The 12,651-nt window shown below is 41.3% G+C and overlaps 1 protein-coding gene across 2 annotated transcripts in view; it reads left to right on the forward strand.

The window, feature by feature from the left end:
* FAF1 (Fas associated factor 1) overlaps positions 1 to 12,651 on the forward strand; it is a 375,519-nt gene that overhangs the window by 256,080 nt on the left and 106,788 nt on the right. For both annotated transcript variants that reach the window (XM_040360508.1, XM_040360509.1), the window contains exon 13: positions 6,538 to 6,692. In XM_040360508.1, coding sequence (XP_040216442.1) covers positions 6,538 to 6,692 — 155 coding nt within the window. The remainder of the gene's footprint in view (positions 1 to 6,537; positions 6,693 to 12,651) is intronic.

The raw sequence follows: 12,651 nt of genomic DNA on the forward strand, positions 1-12,651 counted from the left end.
TGAGTCACCATTGTCCGCTTTGGCTGTACTTCTCCTTTTAACTCATTAAATCTGTGCTTCATTCCTCTTGAAAAGTGGTGAAATATAAAGAAATTGTCTCACGAATACCTGCATGCTTTTGGTATGTCATCGAGTAAAGCACAGACATTTTTGAAGAGAATAAAATAGTTGCTTATTGTGCAGAAATATTCTAAAATGGCCTGGGCAAATTTTTGATACCCCTAGGAAAGAATTAAAATAAATAAATCAGTGATATTTCAGACTGTTATTAGTATCGCTCACATCTTCAATCTTGTGACCAGTCGGTCACATTGTTTAAATGAAAAATATTAGTCACTCCTCAGTTTGGGGTCATTGTGCACACCACACTGAACATGGACCAGAAAAAGCAAATGAGAGAGTTGTTTGAGAAGATCAGAAATAATATTGGCATTCCAAAGGTAAAGACTACAATAACATCTCTAAGCTTGATGTTCCTGTGACGTTGCAAAATATTAGGAAGTTTAAGGTCTATGGGAGTGTAGCAACCTCTTTGGATGTGGATGCAAGATGAATATTGACCCTAGATTGAACAGAGGGATAATGAAAATGGTAGACGGAGTGAAGAAATTCCAAATGTAAGCTGAACCACAAGGACAAGGTACAGCAGTGTCTGATCACACCATTCATCACTTTTTGAACGACCAGTGTACGCAAAGGAAGAAGACCCAGAAGAATGACACTGTTAAAAGAAAAGCAACAAAAAAAAAAGCCAGACTGGATTTTTTTTTAAATGCATACGACAGGCCACAATGTTTGTGGGAGAGAGTCCTTTGGGCAGATGGGACAATGCTGGTGCTATTGCAGTCACATTAGCACCATGTTCACAGATAAAAAAAAATAAGTGTTTCTAAGAAAAGAACACTGTACCAACTGTGAAACATGGAGGAGTTTTGTTTTAGTTTTATGGTTTGTTTGTTTCTTTGCTCCATCGGGCACAAGATACCCCAATTTTGTGCAGACACAATGAAATTTCAAAGCTGTCAATTCAGGATTGTAACTTGCTGCTCGGTGTCAGAAAGCTCTGTCTCAGTTGCAGGTTGTGGGTCCGCCAACAAGATGACCCAAAGTAGAAAGCTAAGAAGAGTGGGCCAAGCTACCTGTTCTGTATCGCCTTGAGAGCTGCAGAGATCTTTGATTTTCTATCTAAAGGTTGTGCAACAAATTTGTTAGGTTAAAATGGTATTAAAGCTTTGTTTTTTTAAATAATAAACATATCATACTTCCCTCCACTGTGCAGTTCGTTTTGCACAGAGTGGCCCCGATCGCTCTCTCCTGGGGTCCCACAGCAGCTCTCGCGGCTCCACCCCGCAAGAGCCAACCCCCTCTGGGAAGCCCTCTCCTGAGGGGGTTAGCTTGCGTGCACCCTCCCCTCCCATGCCATACAAACGGCATCCATAGCCGCTGATTGTATGACTCGCCCCCCCCCCCCCCCGGCTGCGTCATTGGATTTGATTGACAGCAACCAATGGCTGTGCTGCTATCAATCTAACCAATGAAGAGCTAACAAGACCTGGGAAAAGCAATACGGGATCGTGCCCATGGAAATTCGGGGCTCGGGTAAGTAAAACGGGGCTCGTGGGGGCGGTGACTGCAAGGTGTTTTTTCACCCTAATGCTTAGGATGCATTAAGGTGAAAATACACGAAGGCTTACAGCCACTTTAAGTGTTTCATCAATTTTGGCAGTGCAATTTTTATTTGTTTTATTACCGGTATTTAAAATATGTAAAAGCCAAGTCTGAGTTTTAGTCCTTATGGAAGAAACAATGATGCATTGGAAGGGTAACAACAAATTTTTCTACACGTTTGCCAGAATAGAAATATGGGCTATTGCTCACTTGGTGGTAAAAGCTTCAGTTTGTTATACTTATTAATACTTAAATCTTTAGGGAGTCACTGGCCCCGAACAGTCATATGCAGATAAGTCCTACTGACACCTGGGTTCACACACCTGGTTCAGGTTTTCGAGGTAGCAAAGGAAGAATAAGGATGACCGAGCTTGCACTTTCAAAATCTCAGCTCATCTGTTCTATCCTGAAAGAATTCTTTTAAGTGGACCTATAGTTAAAATAGGACACCCCCCACCTCACCGCATCCATTCTATTGTCTTGAAGGACTAAAAATTAGAGTTGCCCCTGATGTAACTGATTACCTGAACATTGAGTAGGCAGATTTGAGGTTGAAAGTCAATTGACACTTCTGAGGTTTAAAAAAAAAAAAAAGATGAACCTACTGTTTGAGGTCTTTCAGTTTAGGTTTATTTTAAAGTAATATAGACAATGCCATTATCAGAAACTGCTGGTCTTTGGTCTCATAGTGGTCTTTCACTTCCCCAAACTTGTATAGATAACAAATCCGAGTTCAAATTGTCTCATCCTTTTGTTTTAGCAGATGTCACATAACCTTATGCCTCGTCTGTGTGATATATAGCGGAGCTGTCGGCCACCATTTTTTTATTTTTTTTTATTTTACTCATCTCAACAGGTCTGTGCGTAGAATGTTCAGCCTTTCCTTTATACCATACGTTATATTTTTTTCAACACCTCATATTGTGACATATTGAGTATGTTCTTTGCATGTTCTCTTTACACTTTTATTTTGTATTTATTTTACTTTTTTCTTGATCCTGAGGAGAAAGGAGTGTGGGGAGGGGTGTTACAAATGCCAGCCCCCAAACACAAAGCGGGACCGTGACAAAGGACAGATTAAAAGGTTTAGAGCAAGGTCAATGTGGGTTTTTCTCTAACTAAACACTTTCCTAAGATTTCCTTGCAGGGGAAAATAATGAAGGCCGTACAAGAGGTTTTCAAGGAGTTTGTGCCCTCTTCACCAGCCTGCATTCGCCTGTCCTCTCAGCATGGGGGTTTAATATTCCCCAGCTTTGTGAATTGGTCCAGATGAATAATTGTTGGGCTCTCACCGCAGGAGTCGGGAGCTTATTCTAAGGGCTTAATCACTGTGTAAACAGCCCCTTACCCCTCTCTACTTAGAATGAGCCAGATTCTAGCACAGTAACTTAGGATATTGCATGGAAGTTGCACTTTGAAATGCAGAACGGGTGATGGAGACCCCGCTTGATCTTTTCCCTGTGTTATGGTACCTATACATGGGAGTTTTAATTAATGGGAATCTGTAGCACAAATTCATGCATTACTTGGGAACCAATCAATTGAAACTAGGAGCCAGGAGGCAGTGTTAAGCATACAGAGAGCATGTTTTAGGGCATGATACTAAGCATATACAGATACAAATACAGAGCATATAGAGGGAGCAGTTGTTCCTGAACCTATGTTGTCAAGGGGCCAGCTGTAATTGATTATGCTTTACCTTTACAGGCTGCGTGATCTTTACGCTCAGTACCGGATAAAACTGCATTTCTCCATTCTTTACATTTTTTATTCCTGCTAATCTTCTCTGTGTATACTTAGTACGATAGAAAATGGGTAAATATCCTATTTTATTAAAAAAAGCTAACAGTACAGGTAAAGATATTTAATGCGGTATTAAACCCAAAAGTGAATATTTATTACAGTAACTATTACAGGATTCCAGTCATTTTTGAGATCCCACACAATAGAGGAGGGAGTCTCGGAACCCCCAAAACACATGTGCTCCTTTTTTTTTTTTTTTTACCAATAATGAAAAATCATTCCAAAAAAGATGACTATCCACTATTATACTGTAATCATTCCCAGTGTGTAGGAAAGTGCCTGTACCTTGTTGGGCTTGTCTTGATGATCAGCCATTGCAGCTGTATTAACAACACATGGATGATGTCCTCAAACTGATACTTGTGGTCTGGAAGAATGGGATTTACCATTATTGCACACCACCACATCTTTGAACAGTATGACTCTGCCGAGATCCTCAAATGCCAAGGCTAGGTAGTCTGTGTGCAAGGTCCCACTTTGGGCTGTAGTTTTTGCCAAGTTAAATGTGTTTTAATGCTTGGTAAAGTGATGAGTGCAAATATAGAACTCTATTAATAGACGTCCATTGAAAAAAATGTACACTCCTGAGTAGTGTTAGAATGCAAAATGCCAGTTAATGTATGACATAAAGATAGCTGCAAGATGGATGATCTGTTTGTTTTTCACTTGATACATACTGTATATACTGTTTATCGTACATCATATGGAAATTATATCTCAGCAGTTTGATACGAGCTGTATCGCCTTTAGAGGTTTTAATTACCGTATTTATCAGCGTATAGCACGCACTTTTTTCCCCTTGAAATCAGGGGAAAATTGTGGGTGCGTGTTATACGCCGAACTGCTGCCTCGGAGGGGAAGAGGGGAACGAGCTCTGACGAAATACAGAGCCGAGTGTACTGTGTACTCGGCTATGCTCGCAGCCACGTCCAGTCCCGCCTCCTAGCGTTTACGTCCCGCCATTGGACCGCTGTTGCGTCAATCATAGGAGCCGGGCCAAGGGGGCGGGACTGCGAGAGGAGCCAAGTACACAGGACATCCAGCTCTGTCTATCTCGGCAGTGCTCGTTCCCTCCTCAGCAGGCAAAAGGAAGGTTGTGGACTACAAATCCCAGCAAACTTCCGATCCCCGTGATGGTACCAGTAATTATAATATAGATCCTGGTGGACTACAAATCCCAGCACAGCTTACTGAATCCTGTGATTGTGCTAATAATTATTTAAATCACGGTGGATTACAAATCCCAGCAAACATCTGATCCCCATGATACCATTTACTATAACATAGATCATAGTGGACTACAAATCCCAGCAGACTCATAATCCCTGTGAAGGTACCAATAATTGTAATATAGATTGTGGTGGACTACAAATCCCAGCACAGGCTCCTGCATTGTCTACTGCTCATTTGATCACACGGAGTAAAATCGGTTTATGTAGGGGGATTTTTTTATTCTGTATACGTCCTCTCTGAGATGAGAAAGTGGGTCTCCTTATATTACAATGAAGGCAAAGGACACCCCCTTTAAGAATTGGGCTCAGTTCACGCTACTGCAACGCGATTTCTATTACATTTTCAGTTCGACTTGGTTGTGTTTTAGACATGGTTTGCATTATTTGTGGGGCCCAATTGCACTGTTAAAGGCACCAAACAAGTACAGGAACCTTTTTCAAAATCAAAACTTCCCTCCTAAAAGTTTTTTTCCTTAAACTCCCCTCCTAAAATTGGGGTGCGTGTAATACGCCTGTGCGTGTTATACGCCGATAACTACGGTATTTCCTTTTCTGGTGGTCAAGTGATAAATTCTTCAAAAATCTGTCTACCCAAAACTAATATTTTTTTGTAAGGAATTGACCTTGAAAGGCACAGAGCAGACTGTTAAATATTTTAAAATCTTAGCAGGAGAGAGAATCCCCCTCATAGGATCTTCATAAGTTTTGACTGCCAATGTTAACTGGCTATAGAGATTTCCAAGATCTCTAATGGCAATCTTGAGGGTTTTTTAGTCACTATTTTGTTAATGTACTACAATATCTGTTTCTAGGTATGAATTGATTATTCTTGCAGAGAAGATATTCAAAGCAACAGCATTTTATTGTTGGTGTTTAAATAGACCTCAATTCACCTTACTGAATACTGGACTTGGCTCCATCGAAACATTGACTATAAAATGCTGTTGCTTTGATTTATCTCTGCTGCAAGACCCGTGAGTGCCTCTAAGCCTTATGCCGCGTACACACAATCATTTTTCTGGTTGTAAAAAACAAGGTTTTAAAAAAATGTCATTTAAAACGATTGTGTGGGGGCTTCAGAGCATTTTTTGGGTTCTAAAAAACAGACAATTTTTTTCCGAACATGCTCTATTTTTTCACGACGTTTTAAACGTTGTCGTTTTTCAGGTTGTAAAAAATGGTCGCCTGTGGGCTTTAACGACGTGAAAAACCCATGCATGCTCAGAAGCAAGTTATGAGACGGGAGCGCTCATTCTGGTAAAACTAGCGTTCGTAATGGAGTAAGCACATTCATCACGCTGTAACAGACTGGAAAGCGCGAATCGTCTTTTACTAAAACCAAAATCAGCAAAGGCAGCCCAAAGGGTGGCGCCATCCGCATGGAACTTCCTTTTTATAGTGCCGTCGTACGTGTTGTACGTCTCTGCGCTTTGCTAGAGCCTTTTTTTTTTTCACGATCGTGTGTAGGCAAGGCTGTTTTAATGATGAAGTTGAAAAAAGCGTTGTTTTCTCTAGAGCCTGAAAAACTTTGTTTTTTACAACCCGAAAAATTATCGTGTGTACGCGGCATAAGGTATGGATTTCTGGCCATTTATTTCACACCCATAGTGTGGTGGTCACATTTGGGACTGTGTAATTGGCTATAATTCTCTATAACCTTCGTTGGGACACACTACTGGATTAACCCAACACAGAAACCAGAGCATTTCACCTCTGAAATATTATTTAGTTTTTTTGAATTTCTGTGTGCTGCCCCTATGTGGCCTGCATCATTTATGCAATCCAGTGTCCTATTGTAATATCAAAATGTTTCTTCATCCTTTTTTCCCCTCAGCGAAAACTTCTTGCCATCTACCTCCACCACGACGAGAGTGTCCTCGCCAATGTCTTCTGCTCCCAGATGCTTTGTGCGGAATCCATTGTCTCATATTTGAGTCAGAACTTCATCACGTGGGCCTGGGACATGACCAGAGAGGCTAACAGAGCTCGGTGAGTCAAGGAGGTTTTTTTTTTTTTTTTTAAGAAACATGCCAACATTTTTAATATTTAATTATTATTATACAGGATTTAACCAGCGCCACCAGTTTACGCAATAATTTACAACAGTAAAGTTACAATACAATTCGATACTGGAGGATTTAGAGGGCCCTGCTTGTTGGGCCCCGTAAACACGACCGGATCTGTCCGCTGGGATTTATCCGCGGATCAGTTCCAGCAGATGGATCCGGTCGTGTGTAGGGCCTAGCGGACATTTTCAAGCGGACATTTGTCCAGCCGACGGTTTTCCAGCGGATAAAAATTTCTTAGCATGCTAAGAAATCTATCCGCTAGAAACCTGTCCTTCGGACTTATCCGGTCGTCTGTACAGACTCACCGGATAAGTCCGTCTGATCCCCATCCCTCGCATGCGTCGAAATGATTCGACGCATGCGTGGAAGTATTTACCTTCCAGGGTCGCGCACGTCGCCGCGACGGCGCGGCCACGTCAACGCGGATGTTTTCCGTGGGGATTTTGATCTGATGGTGTGTACAGCCATCAGATCAAAATCCGCCAGCGGACATATCCGATGGAAACGGTCCGGCGGACCGTTTTCATCGGATATCCGCCCGTGTGTACAGGGCCTTAGAGCTTACAGTCTAAAATGTAATAATCACATTACAAGCCGGGGCCGCTAACAGCGGTAATGCTGGTGTTCTGTCAGATATGGCGACCCGTCAGAATTGGTAACGGAAGTGACGTTCCGTCGCCGCCATCTTGCTACACCCCACACTCCTTCACATTAATGATACACTGAGAAGGGGGCAAGCTAACATCTTGTTACACCCATCGGAGTTTTGTATTTTACAGTTATTTTTAGCACAAAACTGAGCTTATATGCTTAAATACAGTATATTTAGAAATCCGACTGTTTACATGTTGAATTTTAAAATCAGAGGTGCTTTGTCACTCTAGCAAACCTGTGAGGTCAGTAGGTCTGCCGCTGCTTATAAAATTTGACATCTAAACAGTCTGTCGGATTTCCAAATGCTGTATTTAAAGGGGAAGCAAAACCATCGATTTAACCGTTTTAAAAAACGGTTACATTCCCGGCATGCCGGGAATGCTAACTGCACATTGGCTGTGCTCTTAACCAAATTGTCAAACCATCCAATGGCTGGTGTCATAACTGATCACATGTGGAGCACTATGGCTGTTGAAGATTAAACAGAGGCAAAGATGGCAGCTTCCTTGGCTGAAAACGAAAGGAGGGTTTACTTCCACTTTAAGCATATATGCTCCGTTTCCTGTTAAAAATAAGTGTGAAATGCAAAACTCCGGTGGGTGTAACAAGATGTCCGCTTGCCCCCTTCTCGGTGTATCATTACTATGTAGGAGTATGGGGTGTAGCAAGATGGCTGCGACGGAACATCACTTCCGTTACCAATTCTGATGGGTCGCCATATCTGACCGAACACCGGCTGACCATATGGAACTGGAAGCTGTTATATGAAACTGGAATCGACAAGGATTTTGTCACTCTGGTTTCCGACCTTTTTGTTTACCTTCCATTACTGGCTTGTAATGCAGCCGATTGAAAACAATCTCGGTTTAATCAGCTGCTTTGGAGGGCAAAGGAGACCTTAGATCTCTCCAAGTGTTGTCCATCCCTTGACTAGATCTTTAATTTTATATTTAGCAACATTTTACTAAATAGCTTCATATATTGCACATGCCCTGCTTAATCTATCATAATCCCTGTACTGCTTATCCAGAATTGTATCTCTTCCCTAGTTTATGGTGGACCGTATTGTCCTGTATAGCAGTAAAGAAAAGCTGAGCAGTGCTTTGCTTCTTAACATTGAGTGGAAATTTGAAAAGGAAGGAAAACATTCCTCAAATGAAACTCAGGGGCCCTTTCTTCTGAACTGAACTCCATACTTTGTTCGGTAAACTCCCCTATACTACTCTGAACATTAACCATCACCACAGAAGTCCCCCAAGCCTTTTATCCATAACTCCTGGCAGTTTCATAACCATCTGTAGTGGCTCAATTCAGAAGGAAACCTGCTGTTTCTTTGTCGTGCTCCCTGTTTGATTTGTCAGGTCTCTTTTCTTTTACAATAAGGAAAATTGCAGTGTAGTTTCATTAGGAGAAAAGGCCTTGCTTTACAAGGATTTCTATGAACGACCATCAGTGGCCACGTAATTGCTTTGTCATGTTTTTACCCAAGGAGTTTATTAAGTAGCAGAACTTGGATACAATGGTAATGGGCATTTACCGGTTACACAGATACCTGCGGTGTGCTTTCACCAAGAGCAGACCCTCTCATCCTGCCACAGCTGTTCACTCTGGATGTCATTTCTCAGAGGATTCGGCACAGTACGCTGTAGGACATAATTCTTCTTTCTGGCCGGTGATGATTTCTAAAGGTTGGAGGAAAAAAAATGTCTGTTGCCTGTAGTAGCCAATCAGATTGCAGCTATCATTGTTGCATGGGATAAGCAGGTGCAGTCCCATGCTTGATTAGTTGTCCCAGTGTAACAACATTTTACCAGAAAACCTTGGTGAGTTTTTCCATAACACCGGAATGTTCTTGCATAATAGAGCCAATCTTCCCTCTCATCACTGGTAAGTGGTGAGGAGGATGGACAGTGTGTGCGGCGAGTTGCATGATATGTGCTAAATACTGCTGCACTGTTTGAGGACATACAGATGTCTCTCAACCTTTCTATTACAGGATTCCTGTCTATGACCAGCCTTAGAAAGTTTGGCACACAGTTGGCTTGTTCCATCTACACCATCCTTTTAGGCTTTTATTTCCAATGTGTAAAATTGGACATAGTGACTAATGAAATAAGAGAATATTGAGAAAAGAGGGGAAGCGGGACTTTAAATGAAGCATGTGCGGGAAACAAATTGCAATAGGTTGGGGGGAAAAAACAATAATAATAAATCAGGAATAAGTTTAAATATTTTATTACTTTCACATAATGCACCGTCCATGACTATGTTGCACTATTGAAGAAATAGATAAACATATGTGTTTCACAGATTGGTTGGGGGAAAAGGTATATGGGCAGTGACCCAGGTATATACAGGGAGTGCAGAATTATTAGGCAAGTTGTATTTTTGAGGATTAATTTTATTATTGAACAACAACCATGTTCTCAATGAACCCAAAAAACTCATTAATATCAAAGCTGAATATTTTTGGAAGTAGTTTTTAGTTTGTTTTTAGTTTTAGCTATTTTAGGGGGATATCTGTGTGTGCAGGTGACTATTACTGTGCATAATTATTAGGCAACTTAACAAAAAAAATATATATACCCATTTCAATTATTTATTTTTACCAGTGAAACCAATATAACATCTCAACATTCACAAATATACATTTCTGACATTCAAAAACAAAACAAAAACAAATCAGTGACCAATATAGCCACCTTTCTTTGCAAGGACACTCAAAAGCCTGCCATCCATGGATTCTGTCAGTGTTTTGATCTGTTCACCATCAACATTGCGTGCAGCAGCAACCACAGCCTCCCAGACACTGTTCAGAGAGGTGTACTGTTTTCCCTCCTTGTAAATCTCACATTTGATGATGGACCACAGGTTCTCAATGGGGTTCAGATCAGGTGAACAAGGAGGCCATGTCATTAGTTTTTCATCTTTTATACCCTTTCTTGCCAGCCACGCTGTGGAGTACTTGGACGCGTGTGATGGAGCATTGTCCTGCATGAAAATCATGTTTTTCTTGAAGGATGCAGACTTCTTCCTGTACCACTGCTTGAAGAAGGTGTCTTCCAGAAACTGCCAGTAGGACTGGGAGTTGAGCTTGACTCCATCCTCAACCCGAAAAGGCCCCACAAGCTCATCTTTGATGATACCAGCCCAAACCAGTACTCCACCTCCACCTTGCTGGCGTCTGAGTCGGACTGGAGCTCTCTGCCCTTTACCAATCCAGCCACGGGCCCATCCATCTGGCCCATCAAGACTCACTCTCATTTCATCAGTCCATAAAACCTTAGAAAAATCATTCTTGAGATATTTCTTGGCCCAGTCTTGACGTTTCAGCTTGTGTGTCTTGTTCAGTGGTGGTCATCTTTCAGCCTTTCTTACCTTGGCCATGTCTCTGAGTATTGCACACCTTGTGCTTTTGGGCACTCCAGTGATGTTGCAGCTCTGAAATATGGCCAAACTGGTGGCAAGTGGCATCTTGGCAGCTGCACGCTTGACTTTTCTCAGTTCATGGGCAGTTATTTTGCGCCTTGGTTTTTCCACACGCTTCTTGCGACCCTGTTGACTATTTTGAATGAAACACTTGATTGTTCGATGATCACGCTTCAGAAGCTTTGCAATTTTAAGAGTGCTGCATCCCTCTGCAAGATATCTCACTATTTTTGACTTTTCTGAGCCTGTCAAGTCCTTCTTTTGACCCATTTTGCCAAAGTAAAGGAAGTTGACTAATAATTATGCACACCTGATATAGGGTGTTGATGTCATTAGACCACACCCCTTCTCATTACAGAGATGCACATCACCTAATATGCTTAATTGGTAGTAGGCTTTCGAGCCTATACAGCTTGGAGTAAGACAACATGCATAAAGGGGATGATGTGGTCAAAATACTCATTTGCCTAATAATTCTGCACTCCCTGTATGTAGACAACAAGTACAACAAATGAAATAAGAGACCTTATAATGCTGTTTAGGGAAAACCTCACCAATAGCTAAGTCAACATGACCTTCCAATATATGAACAGAGTTATATGTGATTTACAACAGCAGTTAGCTTGTTGCATTTCTTTCCTTTTTTTTAATTTATAACTTCTCCTTTAATGTAAAACAAAATAACAATAAATAATACAAATAATACCACTCAACATACAATTGGTGTAATATTGTACATCTCCTGTTACCTTATGGTCAAGATCAAACATGCGTCCCTTTCAAATATCTATCTTTTCCCCACCTATTATCCCAGGGACATCGAGAACAACCAAAACCTTACCAAAAACAACCCCCCCCAGAAATTCCCTCACCCCCCTCTCTGTTATTCTTCTTGTATACCTATTTGCACCCCCTTCAAATCTGCAAGCTTCTTCTATAAACGTTCCCCCTTACCCTCTTTAAACCTCTACCCTGGAGTCCAAAAAGGACTTCCAGGAAGTCCACGTTCTTAAATACTTTTCCGGTTGGTGTTGTGCTGTCCATACTAATTATTCTAGTTTGCTCATTTCCTTTACTTTACATATCCACATCTCTGTGGTTGGTGTGAATGGTGACTTCCACATCTTCGTTATACAGGCCTTTGCGGCATCTAGGAGTTGGCATATGCTTTTTTCCCTGTATGCTTTCTCTGATATTTGATTCATATGTAAAAGGTAGAATTCTGGGTCATCGGGTATCTCATATTCTGAACAAATCTGAAGGACCCTTATAATCTCTCGCCAGAAACTCCTTAGCATAGGACAATCCCAGAATATATGTAGCATCGTCCCTTTACTTCCCTGGCACCTCCAACATTTATCCGATACCTCCTGAGGAAATTTGGTTTAACCTTTCAGGTGTCCTGTACCATCTCGCAAAGATCTTGTAATTTGTCTCTTGTATCCTTGCACAAATTGATGTTTCGTGTGCTCGCTTGTATATGCGTTGTCGCTGTTCACTACTAAATGTCTTTTTTAGTTCCTGTTTCCATTCTTGGATGTTGCATTTCTTCTGGGTTGATAATCATAGTCACATGATTCTGTGCTGTACTCTAAGTCCCTTTGCTGTAGGCTTAAAAATACTTGATCTGCAGTGTTAATTTAGACAGCAAAAATATTTTCGTCCTAGTTTTTGGCAGCTGCATGCTTTCAGTGTCTCAAACTCAACGAAAATAAAATTCAGTACAAATTTTATGGCCATAATTGTCTAATCGACGTGTTGTGTTGGATAATCCGGCCATGTGTATGCTCCATCAG

This window comes from Rana temporaria, chromosome 7 (assembly GCF_905171775.1).
Source record: "Rana temporaria chromosome 7, aRanTem1.1, whole genome shotgun sequence".
NCBI classification, from domain to species: domain Eukaryota; kingdom Metazoa; phylum Chordata; class Amphibia; order Anura; family Ranidae; genus Rana; species Rana temporaria.